We start from the raw sequence: 24727 nt of genomic DNA on the forward strand, positions 1-24727 counted from the left end.
CAAAAAGTATTAAACACTTAATCTTTAGAAATAAATTTAACAAAAGGGATCTTTACAAATAAATTTAACAATTTAACAAAAGATATGTACACTTTAAAACTGTAAAACATTGCTGAAAGACACTGAAGAACTAAATAAATGAAAAGGTATCTCACATACCATATTCAAGTACTAGAAGACTTGATATTAAGTTGAGAGTACTCTCCAAATTTATCTAAAGATTCATTGCAATTGCTATCAAAATTCAGGCTGACCTTAGAGCAGAAATTGCCAAATTGATTCTATGATCCCTACAGAAATTCAAGGGCCCAGAATAGCTAAAATCTTAAAAAAGAAGAACTCAGAGGACTTACATTTCCTGATTCCAATACATAATTCCAAACAGTAATTAGCTTGTATTGGCAGAAAAATAGAAATGTAAAGCAATGGAATAGAACTGAGAGTCCACCAATAAACACTTACATTTACATGGTAGGAGATTTTCACAAGGGTGCCAGGATGATCAGAGGGAAAAGAATAATCTTTTCAACAAATGATGCTGGGACAACTGGATATCCATATGCAACAGAATGAATGTGGGTCACTATATACAAAAATTAAATCAAAAGGGATCAAAGACTAAAAGTAGCATCTCAAATAATAAAACTCTTAGAAGAAAATATTGTTGTAAATCCTTGAGAACTTGGATTAGGTATTGATTTTTTAGATATGACAGGAAAGCACAGGCAACAAATGAAAACAAATGATAAACTGGACTTCAAAATTAAAACTTTCATGCTTCAAAGGTAACCAATAAGAAAGTGAAAGAATGCACAGAATGGGAGAAACTATTTGTAGTTCATAGATGTACAAATAGGGACTTGAAGATGGAATTTATAAAGAACTCTTTTAACTTCCTCAGTAAGATGACAACCCAAATGAAAAGTTTCTGAATGGACATCTCTCTAAAGAACATACACAAATGGCCAAGAAGCATAAAGAAATGATTATTATTAGTCATTAGGGAAATACAAATCAAAACCACAATGAGATACCACTTCATACTCACTAGGAGGGTTGTAATAAAAAGAATAGCTATAAAACGTTGGCAAGAATGTGAAGAGACTGTAATCCCCAAACATCGTTGGTAGAATGTAAAATGGTATAGCCACTTTGGCAGTTCATGCAAAGGTTAAACATAGAATTACGATTTGACCCAGCAATTTTACTTCTAGGTAAATACCCAAGAGAAGTGAAAACATATATCCACACAAAACCTTGTATGTGAATGTTCATAGTAATGTTATTCATATAGCCAAAAAGCCTAACAGCCCAAAAGTCCTTCAACTGGTGAATGGATAAACAAAGTATATATTCAGCCATAAAAAGTAATGAAGTAATAATACATGATACAGCATAGATAAACCTTGAAATCATTATGCTAAGTGAATGTAGCCAGCCACAAAAGGTCACATATTATAGGATTCCATTTACATGAAATGCCCAGAATAGACAAATCTATAGAGACTAAAGTAGATTAGTGGTTGCTAGGGACTAAGATGAATAGGGAATGGGAAGTGACTGCTAATACATAATGGAGTTTCTTTCTGGGATGATGAAAATGTTCCAGAATTAGACTGAGGTGATGGATCCACAACTCTGTAAATATACAAAAATGAAACCAAACAACAACAACAACAACAAAACACCCAAAAACCCAATGAATTATACATTCTGAAAGGGTAAATTTTATGAGATGTAAATTATATATCAATATGAAAAAAAAAAAAAAAAAAGACCGCTGACTATTTAAGCAAAAGAAATAACAACGTATTGGGGGGTTTTACCTATAGAAGTAAAATGTATGACAATATCATAAAAGTCAGGACATAGACTGCTGAAAGGTCCTCAAAATTCTAGGTGAAGTGGAAACTATAACTTAAAATAGGCTGTGATAGGGGCACCTGGGTGGCTCAGTGGGTTAAGTGTCTGACTCTTGATTTTGGGTCAGGTCATGATCTCACAGTTCAAGAGATGGAGCCCTGCACAGGGCTCCATGACGACAGTATGGAGCCTGCTTGGGATTCTCTTCCCCTCTCTCTCTGCCCTCCCCCACTTACACGTGTGCACACACAACATAAATAAATAAACATCAAAAAAAAATAGGCTGTGCTAAGCTAAAGATGTATACTATAATTCCCAAAGCCAGTGAAATAGCCCAAAAAAGAATTATAGTTAATAAGCCCTCCCAAAATATGGACTTAATCCAAAAGCAGGCAATTGTTTAGTATAAAATGCACAAATCATCACATGAAAAAAACACTTTCAACTTTTAATAAGAACTTGCAAATTCAACTACTATTCACATCTCAGTGTAGAGTGGGTACAATGAGGATACAAGTAACACAAGTAGGGCTTTTGGGCTCATCCCAGGTAAATCCTATAGATTTCTAAACATAACAATTGGCAACAAACTAGATATTGGAAATGTACTCAAGAACTGAACTGGGAACCCCTTCTCTAAAGAGGTTCGGTAGTAAATATTTTGGCTTTGTGGGCAGACACTATGGTAGCAACTCTACCATTATAATACAAAAGGAGCAATAATATTAAAAGAGTAAGTGTGCGTGTATTCCAATACACCTTTACTCACAAAATAGGCAGCAAGGAAATTAGGCCTATAGGTGATACATTGCCAAACCCTGACTTACCCTCTGGCTGGGGAGACAAAATGTAACAAAAAGTGAAATAAAATAAACCTATCAGGTAAGAGTCTACAGCAAAGGAATGTACAGATACTATTACAAAGGCAACGATGAAGGAGGAATCAATGACGGGGCTGTCAAGAGTCTTTATGATATTTTTAAAGTAAAGGAAATAATAATAATGTAGGGGAAATTTTCTTTTAACACAATTTCTTTCTTATATATAGAGGTTTATCCACCATCACCTAACAAATTCACATGAACAAAAATATAAAGGACACTTAACAAAAGAAAAATTCATTGTCAATTTGATTTACTAACTTCACATATATCAGGATGTAGGTCTTTTGAGACATACCAAGATAATAAATTTTACTTAACTAAGCCTGAAGGCAAACCTAGACATTTTAGATCAAAACCTTTGAGTAATCTACATACTTTATATTCATACCATGTAAAGTATCCCAGAATCCTCTGTACCTTTTAAGATTGCTTGTAGATTATCTAACGTTCTTTCAAGGACTCTTCTACCCTTATCTATCAGATATTGGTCAGCATTTATAAAGATTGAAGAGGAAGGGAAAAAAAGGGAAATTACTGACCTGTTCATCTACCGAGTCTCCTGCACCTTTGAAAGACTCCATGGAGACTGAAGCAGCAGTAACCTTGGAAGCCTTAAGTTTGACATCAGCTTTTGGACTCAACTTGTGTCTTGATCTGGCATTTCCTTCCGTAGAAATTCCTAAGGATTTCCATCAAACAAGATACTAAAATTATACCTTATTCTCTTAAACTCGCCCCCCCAGTAAGCACTTCTCCAATATCCCTCCTTACGGGACCCCACAGGGAAAATTCTACTTTATAAACTTCATTTTAAACCTCTTAATAAATAATGAATCATGAAAAGATTATGTTTGGAATACATTTAAGGTTCAACTTAAATATTTTTAAAAGGTGATGTGGAGATTCATAAGTCACATTAAAACTTATAAATCTTAAGATACAGTCAATATATACCTTAATGTAGGGGAAATTAAAAATCTGATTTTTAACATAGTCAGAGTATCTTCAGTGGTTCAGTTTAACACTCATTTAGTAATAACCGGTAAGCTTTAAGGAGTCTATCACATAAACCCTGTATCAAGAAGTTTTCACATTTTGCTTTGAACTACAAAATTTAGTCTATTATTTGCAATATAAAAAAATAAGAATTTCTTGCTCTTTAAGAGATGAAATGAAATGTTCTACAAGTTCATCTAAAGCTTACTTGCCTGACCAGCCCATAAAATAAGGCAGTATTTCAAACCTTAGTAAGGTCAAACCAAGTTGTGTTTTTTTTTAATTACTTTCCAATGAATTGTTCTGCATCTAGTTACATCGGCAAAATGGTCCTACTGTTTTATTTTCTCCTAACACTTAAGAAGCAAAGGAAGCTTACGAAATTAATACAGAAAACCATACCTGGAACATACACTACTGATTGCTCTTCATCAGAAACTGTGAAGAAGGACATGAAGGAAAATACTAAAAAAGATCATCCAATATCCAAATGCTGCCTCTGTTCTGTACTTCTGTTATAATTTCTAATTTCTTTTGACTTGGGAATTTATAACTAGCTTTTAAAAACAAAATTAGAAAGCAATGCAACTGAAATAAAATGTAGTAAACTTAATCTTTTAAAGTTCATCTTTACATAGTCCCACTATATGTTTTGTGAAATTTTTGGGAGGTCTTCTTCCATAAGACTTTCACCCATGCTTATTTCCAAGTGAGATATCTTGGAATAATAAATTCTGCTGTGAAGTTCCTTTCATTACCTTTTCTTTTGTAAGCAAGGAGTTAAATGCACCAGTTTGTTTATGATTGGAGAACGGACAAGTTATTTTAGGCATGAATAAATAATTTCAAAATGAGCTTTAGCACTGAAGAACAAACACTGTTTGAGGGCAAGTCCATCACGCAAACACAAAAAGGCTTTATTCTTCTGCAGTGCATTCATGAAATGTCCCAGAAGCCCTGTGATTTAACAAGTGGAAGAAATTGAAGACAAAAAGAACTATTTTTAATTTCAAAAGGAAAAATTTAGAAAGGCTAAGATCATAATAGTGTTATAGAACCAATATAATAAGAAAGCTTTCTTTAAGAAACAAAATCTTATTCAGAACTATATCTAAATCCAGTTAAGTCCACAATTTGATAACCTTCGATTACACTTCCGGGAAGTAAGTGTGTAAACAATTTTTTCCAAATGACCTACAAAATTCCTGTTTTCTGTTCTTTCATAAAATGCTTTCTTCTCCGAGATTTCTAGACAAATCAATTATTAAAAATTTCCTTCCAGGCAAAGGCTGGAGTAAAATAGTAGATTTAACAACATGTTAAAAAAAGTCAATATACATCAGTTCAGGGTCACTCCTAGCTATGGAATCTTTTCAAGGAGGCTGATTGTTAAGTGCTCAGAATCCCCATAGGAATTTAGGAATACAAAGGGGGTGCTACTATGTGAGCCGCCAGGTGATTTCCAACAGCTCTCTGCAGCAGCACACAAATACTGCCACAGATTCAAGATTTGCGCTGATAACTAGTGCCTCTACACTTCAAATCCTCTCAGACATCAGGTATGGAGCTCAGAAAATGTTAAGGGGCACAGAAGACAAGTAAACAAACAAAATCAGACCCCACTAGGCTAAGGAAACTGACAGCAGCTAACACGAGAGCAGAGAGAAAATTTACAAATTCACTGACACCCAATCTAAAAAAAGCCTTACAAAATGAAATTATGCAGCCTCTTCAACAGCAAAAACCAAGTCGTTTTTTATATCCCTTGGGACTAGTGCACATAGTAGGTTCTCAATAAATAATCTGCTGTTAGAGATACCCACATGGGAAGGTACCCAAGGGAAAAATATTCAAGATGATTCAGGACAAGCTCCATTTGGCAACATCTTCAATTAGAAGATACAGTAATGATGAATTTGCAGAATATTCTCCAAAGACAACCTATGGAAAGACTAACATAACTGAATCCTGGGAAACACACTAGACTTCCCTAGAACATTCATGAAGAAGACTGCTCACAGCTGGAACAGACCAGCCACTGAGGACCCAACTCAGCTGCATCACGATTTGGAAGCTCATCAAGTATCTTCTCTCAAACCTGATGCCACCTCCCACATCCTTACTCTGAGCTAATAACTTTGTTTCCTCTTTAGGAAAAGCAAACTGTAGAGATCTTTCATAAGCTTTATTTGCAGATGACATATTACATATAGAAAACCCTAAAGACTACAAATAAAACCATAAGAATAAATGAATTCGACAAAGTTGCAAGATGCAAAATCAGTATACGAAAATCTGTCATGTTTCTCTACATGAATAGAAACAGAAAAAGAAGAAAACAATCCCATTTACAACTGCATCCAAAAAGAATACAATACCTAAGAATTTAAAATTTAAACAAGCAGGTGAAAGACCTATACACTGAAAACTGTAAGACATCAAAGAAATTGAAGACACAAACAGAAACTTATTCCATGCTTATAAAGTGTAATAATTAATATTGTTAAAAATGTCTATACCAAAGCAATCTACAGATTCAGTGCAATCTCTATCAAAATTCCAATGTGATTTTTCATAGGAATAAAACAAACAATCCTAAAATTTCTATGGAACCACAAAAGGCCCTAAACAGCCAAACCAATCTTAAGAAAAACGAAGCTACGGACATCATGCTTTATGATTTCAAACTATATTACAAAGCTATAGTAATCAAAACAATGTGGTACTGGCATAAAATCAGACAAAAGACGCCCATGATAGCTACCCTTTTCCTGCTTTTTCTTTATATGTCACCTATAATCATTGGGCATACAACATGTTTTACTTATTCATGACCTCATCTCATCTCACAAAAACGTAAGCACCAAGTGGAGGAGGATTTTTCCCCTGGTTTTGTTCAATGTTATATCCCCTAATGTCAAATGCCCAGCTCGTAGTCAACCGTCTATGAAAGAATTAAGGTGATATTTAATTCTATGAAGCACTAACAACTTTTCCGTGTTGTCTTTCTCCCTTTATCCTGTAGGAATTCAGAACTGGTCACCCCAAATGTCCACTTTGGCATGTGGATTATTTTGACCAGAAAACAATCAAGGCCCAAAAGACTCACAAAGAATTCTTGTCCCTGCCACTAATTGCCTAAAAGAATTTAGATGTAGGACCTGCTCCCAGAAGAGAGAATCACCATAAATAACTATGTATAACATAAACTAGGAGTGGTAGATAGGAAGGAATTTAGCAAAGTCTGTTTGTTAAATTCCTTTCTATGTCCCATTGTTTCTATATGGCCCAGGAAACATTTGTTTACCAAACATTTATCCCTTTTCACCTTCCTGTGAATTGCTTTCCTTGCCTTTAAAGTCCCAGACCCCTATTCCCTTCCCCTTAGTTTGGGATGACATATATACCTCATTTTGCTTGTCTTTGGAACTTCACACAGATATATAGATTCCCCCATATATATGTAATTAAATTTGATTTTCTCCTCTTAATCTATCTCATGTCATTTTAATTCTTAGACCAGCCAGAATTACCTTGAAGGGTAGAGGAAAATGTCAAAATATGCAGGCAAAACCCATTAGCCACATTCATGCTAAATATCTTTTCAAATATAAAAATGCTAAATTAACCTTAACATGCGTTTTAAAAAAATAAACATAAAAATATTCGAAATTGCCTCCATCCAACCTATCCTTTGTAATCATTGGTAATCTATCTTCATTCAAGAACCCAAATAACTTACTTTCTTCAAATACAAAGTCTGAAAAATATACAAACATATTTCACAGGAAAAGTCAAAGAGACACAGTATATACCAAATGTCTACTGGACCTCTTACTGGGTTCTATGTGCCACCTCAGTTCTACTTCGGCTTCTTTGGAAGTTCTTTACTAAGACAAGTACAGCAAATTATAAAGCATCCTTAATGCTAGTACCAAACTCCAAATCCTCAGAATTAAAGCAGTAATTAGAAACCAAAAGTACAGAGGAAGGAGCATATCTATCTCAGATCAACAAAAGCTGAAGAAAATAAACTTGGTATTGCACAGCCTAATCTAACCTTTTTTAGTTTCACTTACCAGCAACACACGTATATGTATGTAATTATCATTGACCCAAATGACTTTCCCGGCTAGTATATTCTCTTAACATCAACATAAAGTCTCTATCTGTAATTGAATATTCAATGGCAGAGATTATAGCTACTGCAATGTTTTGACCAAGTCCCTTACAGTTCATATTTGTTAATATCAAGTTAAAAATACAGTTAATGAGGGGCGCCTGGGTGGCTCAGTCGGTTAAGCGTCCAACTTCAGCTCAGGTCATGATCTCACTGTCCGTGAGTTCAAGCCCCGCATCGGGCTCTGTGCTGACAGCTCAGAGTCTGGAGTCTGTTTCAGATTCTGTGTCTTCCTCTCTCTCTCTGACCCTCCCCCGTTCATGCTCTGTCTCTCTCTGTCTCAAAAATAAATAAACGTTAAAAAAAAAAAAATACAGTTAATGATAAAACATTGGAGTGTATTACCCAATCAAATTTAGATACTGCAGAAACATTAATTTCTTTTGACATTACCAGGAACTATACTGAAGAAAAACAGTTTATGGCTGAAGGGGCATATTTTACTTGTAGATTTAATCCATAAAATGACAACATGGGATACTCACTGTTTACACAGTAGGTATAAAGACATACCTTGTGCCAAACATTACTGCTGAATCATACTGTGCAGGAGATGCAGAACTCATGAAACAGTAAAAAAAAAAAAAAAAAAAAAGGTGATGTTCAGTCACAGATGATCTGTCCTCACATGACAGAAACATCTAGGACCAGGAAATTTCCTAGTCACATTTCTCTAATTGTTTAGGCAAAGCATTGAAAATCTTTCTTTTAACAGTGTGAAAAGAATACCAGATTATACATACATTCTTTTTGTTTTTTTCTATTGAAACTTCTATATAAAGCCTATGAGGTGGTCTAGGAAGTCATTAGTGTAATAAAGATCCAAAGACTCATGATTAAACCAAATGATTCATAACTATCCTTATACTTTTTAGCAAAGATTCAGTAGCAAATTTATATTTGACATTGCTTTTGTGTCCTATGGAGATTTAAAATGAAAACATCTGAGGCTGGATGATAACGGCATTTTATGCAATAGGTGAGGGAAATAGGTAACACTAGTATCCTTGCAATTCATTTCAAATTACGGAATTTCTATCAAATTTAATCACCACTATCTTCCCCAGTTGATTTCTACTACTCACTTTCAATGAGAAGATAAGTATTTTACATTAATTTTCAGAGTAAGGGTGAAAAGAGAGAAAAGAGAGAATATAGGACTTCTATGTGAAATAAGGAATAATAACTATATGACTAAGTGAGCATACAGGGCTGCTTAGACCAAGAATACGGTTTGTTTATTTACCTATTATCTTAATTAGTGGCACAGCAATACACTGCCCCCCCCCCCACACCACTTATACCGATGAGAACAATTCCCTTGGTCATAGAGAAAGTTAAGGAATAACCACTGAAACCACATAAGTGGTTATGAAAATGACTACACTAAAAAAAGCACCTTAGAAGCTGCTAACCTTCAAGTATCCATTGCAGGCATAGTGTTTCATGAGAAACATGAAGTCATAAGACTCATCCCAATTTCCTGACTTCCTAATTCAGCCCAGTTCCCAATGCACATATTCTCTTTGCATCCTTCCTGATAAGAAAAAAAAAAAAATTTAATTTGCACGGTGCACTAGTGTGTTTTCATCCACAGTATACGTGCATGATTTTACTTGTCACCCACCTATCAGAGACAAGTGGTAATTATGTTTACAAAGTATTAAACACTGAGCAAGGAATGCAAAAATATCCCTCTCTACACATGACACTGTAATCCTAGTTCTATAACTCAATCAGTAAAACTGATAATATAATTTTGTAAGTTTCACAGGGAGCTAAGTAGAACGTGCAGAAAATGATTCTGCCAAAGTTAACAGCAATGCTTCAAACAATGCTCTATCATCAATCCTAGCAAACAGACAAAAAGACTTGCCTCTGCAGGCACTCAGTACACGGACTGCCCTCTCTTCATGTAACACTTCTCTAACGTGATGTAACTTACTAGGACCAAAGATCAGGCGGGCACCGTCTATCCAAACCCAAGAAAGAATCAGTCTGTCACACGTCTCATCAGTTACTTAACTGGAAACACCACCACAGCGGTAAAGCTCCACAGCTTCTCCACCCCAAAACAACTCAAAAACTTCAATCCTGCCAGTGGGGACCCACAGTCCACATGAAAATCAACACTACTTCCAGCAGCAAAGACTTGCAACGCTTTTTATTCCGTAACCAGTACCACCAGACCACGTCCAGCCCCAACCTCTCCGAAAATCCCAGCAAGAAAGTAAATCATCACTGACAGGCCTTCGAAGTCCGACAAGGTCCTGACTTGCTCCTAACAACGCAGACCAATGACAGTCCTAAACCAAGACAAAAAGGCTCCCTGTCCAGCCCACACCCTACCCCTCCTCCGCAGAGATTCAGCCCGCCCGCCCGAGGTCACCACGGTCAGAGGGACCCTCCCAGCCCCTGGCTGGACCAAGATTCTAGGCCATCTTTCCAAAGCTCACCGCCAAGGAGGGCTGGAAAACCTCAGTGCTGAGTCTCCAGCCTGGAGCTCCAGCCTGGAGACAGAATCTGGCTCCCAGCTACCTAACACCCAAGTCAGGGGAAAGCCCGGCACCTACACGACGGCCGGAAAGGACGGCCCCGCCCCCAGAGATAGTATCGAGCGTCGCCCCTCCACTCAGTCCCACGCGACCTCTCGCCGCGCGGTGGAGGGCGCCGGCGCCCCCTGCCAGGCGGGCAAAGGATACAGTCCCGGCTCCAGAACGCCGCCGCGCCGGGGCGGGAGGGGCCCGCCACGTCCGCCATCTTGAAACAACCGCCACTCGGGGCGTCGCGCCGGGGCCGCCCCGCCCCAGCCTCCAGGCCCAGGCCGGATTGGCCGCACGGCACAGAGGCCCGCCCCCGCTTGCGCGACAGGCCCCGGCGGGGCGGAAGGGCCCGGGCGGAGGAGTCGCTCCGTCCAGGCGGCGTGGTGTGGCGCGACCGCCGGGGCCACGGGTACGAGCGCCGCACGGAACCACTACTCCCAGAGCAGCCGGGGCCCCCCATCTCCGCCTCGCCGCGCTCTCAGGCGCAGAGCACTACAACTCCCGGCGTGCCGTGAACTGGACGGCCGAGCTTCTGGGGCGGTGTCCAGCCGTCCCGCCCACCCCGCTCTCCCGCCGCGTCCCCGCAGCTGCCCCCGCAGCGCGCGGAGCCGGGACGCGAGTCATGGAGGAGACGCCGCCCCCAGGCTGCAGCAAGCCGCACCTGGAGAAGCTGACCCTGGGCATCACCCGCATTCTAGGTGAGCGGGCCGGGTTCCGTGGGGGGCGACTGCGGGACCAGAGGATGTACACTAGAAGCAAGGAGGGGCGGCGCGACGCGGACCCTGTGTGCCAGTGGGCACCGCTGCTGTAACTTCCGTTGTTAAGGAGGAGAGGGGTCCCGGTGCGTGACTAGGCCAACGGAGCGTTTGCCGGTAGTGTGAGGACGCAGAGCTGGGAAGCTTGAAGGTTCCACCCCCTCCCACTCCCCAACCCAGGGCCCGGGAAGGACGAGCAAAGGCGTGCAAAAGGGAGACAGCGGGCACCTGACTGAGGGGCCGTTGGGTTTCCGGAGAGGCATTCTTGGCCAAGGAAGTATCCTTGAAACGCAAGCCCTTCCTCTGGTAGCAGAGAGCTGGGGAACTGTGCGTGCAGCCTTCCAGGGCAACAACTCCCATGCGCCTCCGGGTACCGCACCCCAAGTGGTTGGAAGGAGTCGAGGCTTGTGCCACTGGAAGGGTTAGTTTTTCCTTTATGGAACCTTTACTTAGCACCCGCCACTGTGTTAGACTCAAGGATTACAAAGATGGGGTGGGGTGGGGGAGGGGAAGCAAAACACAACCTAGGTAAAAATCAACAGCCTAGGTACCCCTAGAAATGTGAGAGGCGGCCAGTAGTAATCTATTATTGCTCAGAAGTAGCACACAGCAGGAGGTGATTGACCTTACCTGGGGAGTTAAGAAATATGGCCTACAGGAGATGTTGCTAGATTTTGAAAGACAAATTGAAGCTGGCCAGATAACCAAGGAGGAAAAAGCCGAAGCAGGCCAAATGTTATGCTTTGATGCCTTCCCATCGCAGTTTTAATAAAATTCAAATTCTGTACTGTGACCCACAAGTCTGTTTTTGAGCTATTCTCCTCTTTCTGACCTTATTTTTACTCTTTCAGCCGCAGTGGCCTCCTTGTGTGTACCTTAAACTCACCAAGCTTGTTCCTGCTTCAAGGCCTCTTCTAGACCCTCCCCTTCTCCCTCCTGCCTCCCGCGCCCCCCCTCCTTATCTTCTTCTAAATGTCTTTCCCTCACTTCATTCAAATCGCATCAAATATCAGTACCTCAGAGAGGCCTTCCCTGAATGTAATTCTAGTAACGCCTTTCTCTATCATTGTCTTCCCTTATCTTTTATATATATATTTTTAATCCTTGTGGCTTTGTCACTACTTGGAACTGCTTACTTGGTTGCTTTTTTCATTTGCTGGTCTCTTCTTTAATAGAAGTCCACGAGTCTAGGAACTTTGTCTTGTTCTCCCTGGGGTTCCCCAGTGTCTAGGGTAAATGCGCAGTGAGACGTGAAACACTATCATATGTTTGGGAGAAACGGTGAGCTTTAGAAATGAAGTTGTAGAATTGGGCAAGGAGAGATCTAATCATCAAGCACAACCATATCCTATCTCCTCATTTAAAAAGTTACTTTCTTTCAATTAATCTATTCAAGTCAGGCCAGCTAAATTTCCCTTAAGCTGTCAGTTCAATTTAAAGTCCTAAATAATTAAGTAACTGTCAACATTTCAAGTTTAATTTCTACATCTAGTATATTCTATCTGTTATTAAGCATTTCAGATGTCTGACACATCTGGTAACACAAGGCAAAACCTACCTAAGGAATTAAACTACTCTGGTAATTAAATTTATAGTGAAGCTGGTCTCCCATCAGCAGTGTAATGCTCTTTGTAAATTTAACCACAACTTCATAATTTCGGTTAATCACAAGTCAAATATCAATTATATTTTTATTTTTTCACATTTGGCTTTTGTTTTAAAAACATATTAAGAGGATTTTAAAAAAAACAAGCTGGCTGACATCCGTGGTGGGTGTGAAGTAAGCAAAGTACCATACCTAAATCTGCTCCCTAAATGTTGTGTGAAATGTTGTCCATAACTATGGCAATTCTATCCAGTTCCAAACCCAACATTATTTAAAGATAGAGAATGCCAAAAGTGCAAAATAACTATGAGTAAAAACAGAAAACAAAAACAAATCCCAGCACTGTTCCAGTGCCAGTTGCTCATTGCTAGAAGATTCTGTGGCAAGCAAAGGCAGACCCAGAAAGGATGCCAGCAAAAGAGGCTAGTTGGAATGACAGAAAGATTAAAACCTGCCCCAATCTGAAAGTGCAACAGTAACAACTGGTAGAACAGAGTAGGGCTGCAGTAAAGTGACTTCAAAGTAGGTGCTGTCTAAAGGGTTGGCCATACAATTTAAAGGGACCGTATTCCAAATGCATATATTCTAGAGAAGAATATGTGCAAAATGGAAGAGTTTTTTGACAGTTGATAATAAGAGGACAAAGAAAAGGGAAAGCTCACATCACTCCCCTATACACAAAAAACCTGCTAAAATATCTGGACTTTGCTTCAACTGACTGGAAACAGTGTCATTAAAGTAGACATCTTGTTAAACACCACAGTTTCACAAAATGGACAAGAGAAAAGTAGAACCTGTAGAGAATTAATGCTGAAGTCAGGAAATGAAATGCTAAACAATCAACTGGGGGAAAAAAAATTTTTTTTATGATGACAAAATGTTTTCCTACTCAGTGGAACCTGGAGTAGGCAAATGTTACATTTGATAACAGATGATTATACAGACAGTGTGAAAAATGATCTGCATGAGATGCAACAAGATCAATTACAGCTGACCTTTGAACAACACAGATTTGAACTGTGTGGTTCATTTACACCTGGATTTTCTATAGTACAGTAGTTAAAATGTATTTTCTCTTTCTTATGATTTTCTTAACATTTTCTTTTTTCTAGTTTATTTTAAGAATACAGTATATAACATACAAAATATGTGTTAATTGACTTTATGTTATCAGTAAGGTTTCCCATAGTAGGCTATTAGTAGTTAAGTTTTTAGAGTCAAAAGTTATACACAGATTTTCAACTTCGTGGGGGTGGCGTCAGCATCCTGACACCTAACCTCTGTGTTACTCAAGGTTCATCTATATAATCTATATTTCTCCATCCAAAACTCCTCTACTTTTTTTTATAATTCTTTTTTTATCATTTTATTTAATTAATTTACTTATGTTCATCATGATAAGTGTACTCTTTAATCCCCATGCCAATTTCCCCCATTCTCCTATCCACCTCCCACCTGGCAACCATAAGTTATTTCTCTATAGTTAACAGTCTGTTGGTTTGCCTCTCTTATTTTTTCCTTTTGCTTGTTTCTTAAATTCCACATATGGGTGAAATCATAGAGCATTTGTCTGTCTCTGACAAACTTATTTTCTTCTATCCATGTTGCAAATGGCAGCGTTTAATTTTTTATGGCTGAATATTCCATTAGGTGTTTTATATGTGTATATATATATATGTATGTAAATACATATATATATGTATATATATATACACACATATATATAAATATATATATATACACATATATATATACACATATGTATATCATGTCATCTCTATCCATTCATCAACGGATGGACAATCACTTGGACTGCTTCCGTGTCTTGGCTATCGTAAATAATGCTTCAGTAAACGTGGAGGTGCATGTATCTCTTTGAATTAGCATTTTTGTATTCTTTGGGTAAATGCCCAGTAGTGCAATTACTGGATTGCAGGGTAGTTCAATTTTTAATTTTTTAAGGAACATACTGTTTTCCATACTGTCTGTACCAGATTGCATTCCCACAAACAGTGAAGAGGGATCTTTTTTATCCACAGCTTCACCCACACCTTTCTTTGTTGTTGATTTTAGCCATTCTGACAGGTATAAGGTGATACTTGATTGTAGTTTTGATTTGCATTTCCCTGATGATAAGTAATAATGAGCATCTTTTCATGTGTCTGTTGGCCATTTGTCTGTTGTCTTTAGCGAAATCTCTATTCATGTCTTCTGCCCATGATTGGATTATTTGTTTTTGAATATTGAGTTATACAAGTTATTTACATATTTTGGATATTGATCCTTTATCTGGTGTCATTTGCAAATATCCTCTTCTAGTCCATAGGTTGCCTTTTAGTTTTATTGATTGATTCCTTCACTGTGCAGAAACTTTTTATTTTGATGTAGTCCCAGTAGTTTGCTTTTGCTTTTATTTCCCTTACCTCAGGAGACATATCTATAAAAATGTTGCCACAGCCTATGTCAGAGAGATTACAGCCTGTGCTTTCTTCAAGGATTTTATAGTTTCAGGTCTCACATTTATTTTTTTTAATGTTTATTTATTTTTGAGAGAGAGAGAAAGTGCGAGTGGGAGAGGGGCAGAGAAAGAGGAAGACACAGAATCTGGAAGCAGGTTCCAGGCCCTGAGCTGTCAGCACAGAGTGTGATATGGGGCTCAAACCCACGAACTGTGAGATTATGACCTGAGCCGAAGTTGGACACTTAACTGACTGAGCCACCCAGGTGCCCACGGGTCTCACATTTAGATCTTTAATCCATTTTGAGTTTATTCTTTTATGTGGTGAAAGAAAGTGGTCCGGTTTCATTCTTTTGTATGTTGTCCAGTTTTCCCAACACCATTTGTTCAAGAAACTGTCTTTTTCCCATTGTATATTCATTCCTCTTTTGTCAAAGATTAATTGACCATTTAATTGTGCATTTATTTCTGGGTTTTCTGTTCTCTTTCAACGGATACTTTTTCCCAAAAAAACAAGTATGAAGCAGAAGAAAACAGCAAGTCTAAACTCCAGACAGAATTAAAATACATAAACAAGCATCTGAGGATATGAAAAACTACCCAGAATCAGACACTCAAAAACTAAGAACAGAAATAGAGGGGAAAAAAAGGAGGGAAAATGAAAAAAGAGTTGAATAAACTCAGACTATAATTTGAAGGAAACAAAGTTCTAAATAAAGGGTAAATTATAAGGTATCATAAGGAGACTAGATTGAAGTGAATTTAGTCTAGAGCATTGAAGAAAAATAGGAAAACAACCAAGAAAGCTACATAAAAAAGTAAAAGGGTCAAGAAGGAAGGGGAAATGGAAGATAAGCAAATAAGGAATGCTATTCATATTATTAGAGTCTGTGAAGAGCAAAAACAAAATAGTGGAACAGAAATAATATTTAAAACTATATTAAAAACTTTCCAAAAATGGGAAAAGATCTGATTCTGAAAGGGCTTCCTGAATACCTGGAAAAAAATTAACCAAGAACTATCAACTTTAAGACATACACTAGTAAAAGTAAGATCAGAGATAAAGATGAAATCCTCAAGACCTCAAAGCAAAAACACAAATAACTTACAAAGTCAAAAGAATTAGACCAGCATCAGACTTCAAAAACCAGCATACCAAGCAAGGTAAGACTAAAACAGTGTTTTTAGGAAACTCAATGAAAGAAGATGTGAACCAAGGATTTTATAACCAGCTGAACTATCTTTCAGATAAAAGAACTTAGGTTCCTGTACCCATGTGTTCTTTCAGAGGAAGTTACTAGAGGGTGACTTTTATGAAATCACACATAGATAAGGAAAACCTGAGTTTCATATGCATGCTGTTTAATATTTCCTACTCTGCCATACAGGTTAGTCTAGCCAGGCTGCTCACAAATGCTTGCCATTGATCACAAAGGCCAGAGAGTGGGGATAACTGTGTCTCATCAGATAGTACTTATCCTGTCACATCTTAATAGACCAAGGACAGCTTGTTATTGCTATTGCTTTCTAAACATCTTCATAATGCTTTCGGCTATCTGTGATATTGTCATTTATAATAAGAAATACATATTTAGTCTTCCTGGTTCTAGCAGACTTTCTAAGACCTTTAGAATTTTCTAAGTGAGGAGAGTGATAAAAAGCTGTCCTTTGCTATGTTAATGTACCTTCTGGAAAGCCCCTAGGTAACCTAATAAGGATAGGGGCTGGTGGCCTGGGCAACCAACTATGATTAGAGGGTTAGAACTTTTGGTTCTGGTCCCTGATTTCCAGAGAAGGGTGAGGGGCTAGAGATTGAATGAATTGCTAGTGGTCAGGGATTTCCTCAATCATGCCCATGTAATGAAGCCTCCATAAAAGTCCAAAAGGAGCAGGCTTGCAGAGCTTCTGGGTCATTGACCCGGAAGGCTTCCACTTGCCATTGTGCCGGGCCCCAGACACATGAGGACAGAAGCTCCTGTGTTTGGGACCTTGCCTTATGCATTTCTTTATCTCACTGTTGATTTATAACATCCTTTGTAATCTGTTAAGAAAATAGGTTTCTTAAGTTCTGTGAGTCGCTCTAGCAAAACTAATTGAACCAAAGAAGAGATTCAATAAGGGGGAACCTCTTATTTATAGTCAGTCAGAAGCACAAATAACAACTTGGCTTTGGAACTGGCATCTGAAGTGGAAGGCAGTTTTGTGGGACTGAGCCCTTAGCCTGTGGATGCTGTCTCTGGGTAGATGATGTCAGAATTGAGTTGAATTGTAGTAAACCCAGCTGATGTCTGAGAATTGCTTGGTGGTTTGGGGAAAGCTCCCTCCCATCCCATGTCGGAATTAGCTAAGACAACATGGTAGAAAAAGCATTAGGCTTCATGTTGCAGTTGTGGTTAGAGATTTAGTTCTATGAAATTATTTAATGTCTCTCATCCTGTTTCCTTATCTTTAAAAAACGTAATAATAAGAGTAGGGGCACCTGGGTGGCTCAGTCAGTTAAGTGTCCAACTCTTGGTTTTGGCTCAGGTCATGATCTTATGGTTTGTGGGTTCAAGAACCACATCAGGTTCTGCACTGTCAGTGTGGAGCCTGATTGGGATCTCTCCCTCTCTCTCCACCCTATCCCCACTCACTCACTCACTCTCAAAAAAAAAAAAAAAAAAAAGAAAAGAATTTTTAAAAAATGAGAGTAATGATACCTGCTTTACAAGATCATTGAAAGATTAAACGATAATTTATACTACTTCCCTGAAATAGAGCATTGTACAAATGAAATTTATTTTATATCCCTCTCTTCTCCATCCTCAGCACCTCCTCCCCACCAGTGCTATTTGTATTGTATAACGAAGTCCCTACAGTGGGTACATCTTAAACAATTTATTATAGGATGGTTTCTAAAGCCAGCATATTGACCAATTGGCCTATCCTGGAGGTGTTTAAAGTATCATATGTCCTTTTTGGCCCTAAAAGTAAAACAGCCAGTTATTTTATCAGCAAAATGATTTTTTGGGAGGGAGGGGGAATAGCAGAGAATTGCAATTCTAGACATACAAGCTGTGGCAAACAGGAGGCAAGTGTAGAAATGAAAGACGAGAAGCAGAGAAAAAGGAAGGAATTGAAGGGGCTGCTTTCAAGGTAGTTCATTGGCAGACAGTGAGAGTTCAGAGTAGTGATGGTTTTTCATTGGCTGGGTTGTTGCTGGGCAAGGAGAAATTCTTTCCTCCTACTAGAGTAACAAAGCAGGCTTCTTGGGAATGCAGGGTACTTCTCTTCCTGTTGAAGTGTGAAGTTGACAGAGTGGTAGACCTTGCAGGCTCCCGCTTTTGGCCTCCTGACTCCATTTTAAATGAAGTTTCTTTTATTCAGTTTCATACCCTCATCTGCAATAGCATCACAGCAGTTCTGTTTAAGCCTTGTAGACCCTGAACCTGGACCTGTTACGCACTGAATCATTATGTGCTTGTCTGTCTCAGCCTATTCATAGTGATGCTATCGGCTAGGAATGCCTCAGGCACTCACCTGGGCATGTAGGATTGGTGACAAGCCCCCACATTTTCCTGACTGGAGCCAATGTTAATATTGCAGCTGGACTGGCACCTGTGGTTCTTACTATGCTTGCAAGCTGCACCTCAGCGACAACAGTTAGGGAACTTTGAAGAAAGGATTTATTGTGCACAGGTCCTAGAGGGCACATGCCAGGCCTGAGGGCCACACAGCCCGATGGCGGGGACGAGGAGCAGACCTGGGTCTTTTATTGGGGCCCAAGGGTGGGGAGGCCAGGGTTTCACAGAATCACTCTTTATTGGTGAATTTAAAATTTAGGTGTGGGAATTTGGGCATGGGAGGAGAAAGGCAAGGTCAGTCAAACCATCAGTTACCCCAGTTACTCAGGGCTTTTTAAAAGGGGAACTTAATGAGTAGGGTGCCCTGGTTCCTGATTGTTTAGATTGTAGCTGTGTCATATAGCTGGCAATTCGTTTATTTAAGATGAATGTATTTGAAATGGGTGGGTTGGCAATCAAAAGCTTAATGTCAGGTGCTTATACTGGTTTATTTGAAATATGTGTCCTCCAGCAACCCTACGCACTAGACTGCCTCCTGGGTGTAGTTAGATGACATCATTATGCAACCAGTGGATTGTTGACAAAGAATTCTGTATTGTGCTGTTTTACTGCAGTTGGAGTAATAGGCTGCTAAGACTGATTAAAGCTAGAGTCTGCATTTGCATAGGTTAATTGCTAAAGGGCTTTGCTAAGGGGCACACAATGATGTTTGTACATAAACTCTTAACTAGACCCATAGATGGAGTCAGCCTAGCCACTTGGAGTGGCCTATTCTCACCCTCATGTCCTCGCTATAAAGTGTCAGTAATAACATTTATTATTCACTGTCTTACCTTTGGTGGGAACATTACCAAATGGGCCACCCCTGAAGGGCGAGACAGCATCTTCCATCCTAATCAGTCAGGGACATAGCAAGGACTTAGCCACGTGTAACGGCTTAAAGCTCAAGTGTTTTTCCACCTTAGTACTGTGCTTCACAGTATCTTAGAAAGAACATTGACCAGAAAGCAGAAAAAAAAATTGTGTATATGGTACTTTTTGCGTTTCCAAAGCACCATTATCTCTGCTTCTTCAGCTTCCATTATCAAGGGAAATATTCTTATAAGTCTTGTCTCTCTGAATGCTAAGGAAAGTGAAGACTCATCTAAGGTCACACAAGTGGTGAATGTATAAAGCAAGACTAGAATATGTGGAGTCCAGCATTCTCAGCCTCCTTTATTGGGCTGTTGCTGTATCCCAAGATTTGAACTTTGTGACAACTTGGAGGAAACTATGATGCATAGAAAGGGCACTAGCATAATTACAGAATCAGTGAACCACATTGTGATATGCTGACTTATAAGAAATATATATTTACTCAGGTGAAAGCTTGAACAAAGCGGGATTAGGGCTCCTCAGTCCCCCACCCCCAACAGTGCAGTAGAACATCTGCATATAACTTTAACTCCACAAAAAATGCAACTAGTAGCCTACAGTTCACCAGAAATCTTACCAATAACAGTCAATTAACACGTATTTTGTATGTTGTGTGTATTGTATTCTGTACTTTAAAGTAAGCTAGAAAAAAAAAGTTAAAAAAATCATAAGGAAAAGAAAATAGATTTATAGTACCATATTGTATTTATTCAAAAAAGTAAGTGTTCAGGTGGACCGATGCAGTTCAAACCCATATTGGTCCAGGGTCACCTGTATATTTTGTCTTAGTCCACAGTTCCTGGCTTACAGCTCCTAAAACCCTTGTAATTTCATAAGTGTTAAGAGTGGTAAAGATTTTTCATTATGTTAATGAGGTGATTTTTGGAAAGCACTTAAGGATGAGCACTAGTTACCAGTGGATCCAAACATGGAATTAGAGGATTGGCATTTTCAGTCCCATCCCCTGACCTTCAGGCAGTGAGCAGCCCTAATCCTGCTTTGTTCAAGGGTCAGCTGTCATCTGAGTGAGCAAATATATATTTCTTAGAGGTCAGAATATCACAGTGTGGTTCACTGATTGTGTAATTATGCTAGTACCCTTTCTATGCATCATAGTTTCCTCAAAGTTGTCACAAAGTTCATATCTTGGGATACAGCAACAGCCAATGATTTAATCATGCCTGTGTAATGAAGCCTCCATAAAAACCCGAAACTTCCAGGTTGGTGAACACCTGGAGATTTGGAGACAGTGGCCTGCCTGGAGAAGGCATGGAACTCTTTGACCCTTCCCACATACCTTGTCCTAAGCATCTCTTCATCTGGCTGTTCCTGGGTTATATCCTTTTATAATAAACCAGGAATCTAGTAAGGAAAATGTTTCTCTGAGTTCTGTGAGCCACTGTAGCAAATTAATGCAACTTGAGGAGGGGGTCTGAGGAACCTCCTGATTTATAGCTAGTCTGGGCTTTTGACTGCTGTCTGAAGTATGAGAAGAGGGGGTCATGAGAACCCCCAGTCTTTTGCAGATCAGTCAGAAGCACAGGTGACAACCTGAACTTGTGTCTGGTGTCTGAAGTGGGGAAGGTCTTACAGACTAAACCCATAATCATTGGGATCTGATGCCATCTCCTTGTGGGACATCGGGGTATCCGAGAATTGCTTCTTGGTATGAGAAAATCTCCCCACAAAAATGTCGGAGGGATTGGGTCCAGGAACCATTTTACACATTAAACTAGTTTAGAAGTCTCTGTCATATTGTTAGAAATTTTAAAAATTCATTTGAATACTTTCCCTGATTACAGTATTTACTCCTAGTAAATAACCAAGATATGGCTCAAAATAGAATATACTTAAGTATAAACATATGTGACCCCAACCCTGCATGTGATGGGTTAGGATATCAGGGAAAAAAACCATCCGAAATGGTTTCATGGAGAAGGTGGAACTTCAGCATGGCCTTGGAGTGTGAGTAGGACTTGCGTAGGTGGAGAGATACATGGACATATTTGGGTGTGTATAATAGGAAAGGGATACAGCATAATCAAAGATGAGTGCAGATTTAGTTTGGCGGGTGAGGGACAGAGGGGTGGAGGCAATGAGGGAACTGACCCAACTGGAACAGAGGGTTTGGACTAGAGGGTGGAAGGAGATAAGACCAGACCAGTATAGTAAGGACCTTATCCTCCAGATCACAGGGAGAACTGAAAAGATCAGATAAGAAGCAAGCCTAGGTATGGACAAGGTCCTTTGGTGGTATGCTGAAGGTGGCTCAAGCACACAGAGTTTGTGGCTTTGATTGCGTCTACACTTGCAGTGTCCGTGGCCTAAAATAGTGGTGACATTGGGGACAATCTGTGCAGTATGGCAAAGAGAAAAGAGTAGAGGCTTTGTTCGCTAGGGCTGTCATAAAAGTACCATAAAGCAGGTAGCTTAGAACAACAAATTCTCACAATTCTGGAGGCCAAAAGCCTGAACCCAAAGAGTTGGCAGTGTCATGCTCATTCTGAAGCCTGGAGGGGAAGAACTCGTTTTGCCTCTTTCTAGCTTCTGCTGGTTTGCTGGCAGTCCTCAGTGTTCCGTGTATTATGGATGTGTCACTCCAATTCTCCACCTTCATGTGGCCCTCTTCCCTCTGTGTGTCTCTCCATAAAGCATTCTTTTTATAAGGACATCGTCATACTGGATTTGGGATCCACCCTACTCCAGTGGGACCTCATCTTAACTAATCACAGAGTCAATGACCTCATATCTAAATAAAGTCATGGTCTGAGGTACTGGTGATTAGGACTTCAAAAATGTATTTTTTTGTAAGGAACACAGTTCCACTGATAAAAGATTTTGTGTCTGAGATTAAGGACTTAAAGATCCTGAGTATGGGTAAATACAGACAAGTGGAGAATGTAGGAGGTCTTCAAATCTGTTGTATTCCAACTCAGGTGGCTTCTCTTTTACCTCAGAGTGAATGATGGAACATATCTCCACAAAGAGATTTAAAGACCTTTTCCTGCTTTAAAGATTTAGAGACATGATTTATTTGGTTTTATTTCTGGATAGAGTCCATTTTCCATAATGTTAGCCTAAACTTCTAAACCCTGGATTTCTTGAGTAGAAGATGAGTTTTATTTGGAAGAAAAATTAGCAAACAAGTGTTGTATCTTGTAAAAGTTTGTTGGGGTGCTTTTCCTTATTCCTTTTGACCATGTCATAAGTGCATAAATTCAGCTCACTGAGATTTTCAGTATGAAATCACTAGGAACATAAAATCTCTGATTTTTGTTCAACAGCTGAATTACTAAGCTGTGACTGGGTGTAGGGGGTATTCGATGATGTCCTTTCGGCCAGGTTGACTCCATGGTCCTAGGTTGTGGGACTGAGTGCCTTCAAAAGACTGAGCAGTTCTTCCTGTTTTGTTTTTTGTGCTCTTAAGTTTATTTATTTATTTGGAGAGAGAGAGAGAGAGAGAGAGAACCCAAGAGGGGCAGAGAGAGAGGGAGAGAGAATCCCATGCTGACAGCGCGGAGTCCAATGTGGTGCTCAAACACATGAACTGTGAGATCATGACCAGAGCTGAAACCAAGAGTCAAATGCTTAACCGACTAAGCCACCCAAGCACCCCCTTCCTGTTTTTATCACATGGGTAATAAATGCTGCTCAGAGGAATCTGATATTCCTAGAGTACTCATCAACAGTTAGTCAGCCTCTAGTATTGAAATATGTAAGAGCGGGCCTATTGCAGCTCTACACTCTTTTTCCTCTTCCAGAATCTTCCCCAGGTGTGACAGACGTGACTATCATAGAAAAGCCTCCTGCTGAACGTCATATGATTTCCTCATGGGAACAAGTAAGTGTTGCCCTTTTGAATCCTTACATCCCCACAAAGAGAGGTCAACTTCAGTGACCCTAAAGAAGGAAAAATTAGGGCAGGAAACCTGTTCTTATCTCAGGCCACAGCTGCCTTCAAGGAAGAGTTCAATTTTCTCTTTTATGTTCAGGCCATTTAACATTCCTTTCAGTTCCATACCATTTCCTCAGCCTGGAGCATCTCCTGTGAGCCTCACTATCATTTGGAGGCAGTGGAACATTCATAGTTGTATACAACAAAGCTAAAAATTCAGGAAGGAAAGGAAAAATTAAATATTAATAAGCATGCTGAGCAGAATGTGGATAAGTGTTACAGGGAAGTACTTAACCAGATTAATAGCTACTGCTTCTCCAACCCTCCTCTGAACTTTTATTCATTTGTTCAGTAAAAGTTTTAAGCTCCTAAACTGGGCCAGGCATTGTGCTTGGTGTTGATTCCTGGGGATTCAGTGGTAATCAAAAAACGGTTCCTTACCTCTTAATGTTACTGTGTAAGACATAGTGTAGATCGTTATGAATATAATTACCAAGCAGACTTAGCACAGTGAGAGAGAGGTAAAGGGAGCATTGTCAGGAGGACTGACCTAGTTTGAGGTTAAGAAAGGTTTTTCCTAAAGAAATTATGTGGAGTTGTTAACCAGACAGAGGGGCTCTGAGAAGGGACTTTCAACCTGTGGGAAGGCTTTGAAATGGGAAGGATTAAATTTTCTAAGAGCGTAAAGAAGGTCCCTGTGGCTGGTGCACAAGAGAGCAAGGGAGAGAGATTGGTAAGGACCAGGACATGCAGGCTTCTTAAATCATCATGAGTTTGTGCTTTATTTTTCTTTTTAAGTTTTAGTTTTAATTCCAGTTAGTTGGCATACAATGTTATATTAATTGCAGGTGTACAATGTAGTAATTGAACAGTTCCATACATCATCACCCTGCTCATCATGACAAGTGCACTTTTTAATCCTCATCACCTATTTAACCCATTTCCCCAGCTCCCTCCCCTCTGGTAGCCATCAGTTCTCTATAATTAAGACTATTTCTCTCCCTCTCTCCCTCTCTCCCTCTCTCCCTCTCTCCCTCTCTCCCTCCCTCCCTCCCTCCCTCTCTCCCCC

The 24727-nt window shown here is 39.5% G+C and overlaps 2 protein-coding genes across 5 annotated transcripts in view; one reads left to right on the forward strand and one right to left on the reverse strand.

Annotated features, from left to right (window-relative positions):
* Positions 1 to 10926, reverse strand: part of KIAA1328 (KIAA1328 ortholog) — a 343712-nt gene extending 332786 nt beyond the window's left edge. Inside the window, exons 1-3 of the mRNA XM_049619518.1 lie at positions 10626 to 10926; positions 4146 to 4181; positions 3287 to 3426 (exon numbers count right to left, since the gene is read on the reverse strand). Of these exons, the coding sequence (XP_049475475.1) occupies positions 3287 to 3426; positions 4146 to 4181; positions 10626 to 10926 (477 nt within the window). The remainder of the gene's footprint in view (positions 1 to 3286; positions 3427 to 4145; positions 4182 to 10625) is intronic.
* Positions 10927 to 11012: 86 nt separating this feature from the next.
* TPGS2 (tubulin polyglutamylase complex subunit 2) overlaps positions 11013 to 24727 on the forward strand; it is a 67057-nt gene continuing 53342 nt past the window's right edge. For 3 of the 4 annotated variants that reach the window (XR_007455267.1, XM_049619522.1, XM_049619524.1), the window contains exons 1-2: positions 11013 to 11164; positions 23525 to 23604. Coding sequence is in view for 2 of the 4 variants with exons in the window: in XM_049619522.1 (XP_049475479.1) it covers positions 11089 to 11164; positions 23525 to 23604 (156 nt within the window). In the remaining 2 variants the exon portion in view is untranslated. The remainder of the gene's footprint in view (positions 11165 to 23524; positions 23605 to 24727) is intronic. The other variant, XM_049619523.1, reaches the window with a different exon arrangement.

The sequence above is a fragment of the Panthera uncia genome, assembly GCF_023721935.1.
Source record: "Panthera uncia isolate 11264 chromosome D3 unlocalized genomic scaffold, Puncia_PCG_1.0 HiC_scaffold_8, whole genome shotgun sequence".
Lineage (NCBI taxonomy): Eukaryota > Metazoa > Chordata > Mammalia > Carnivora > Felidae > Panthera > Panthera uncia.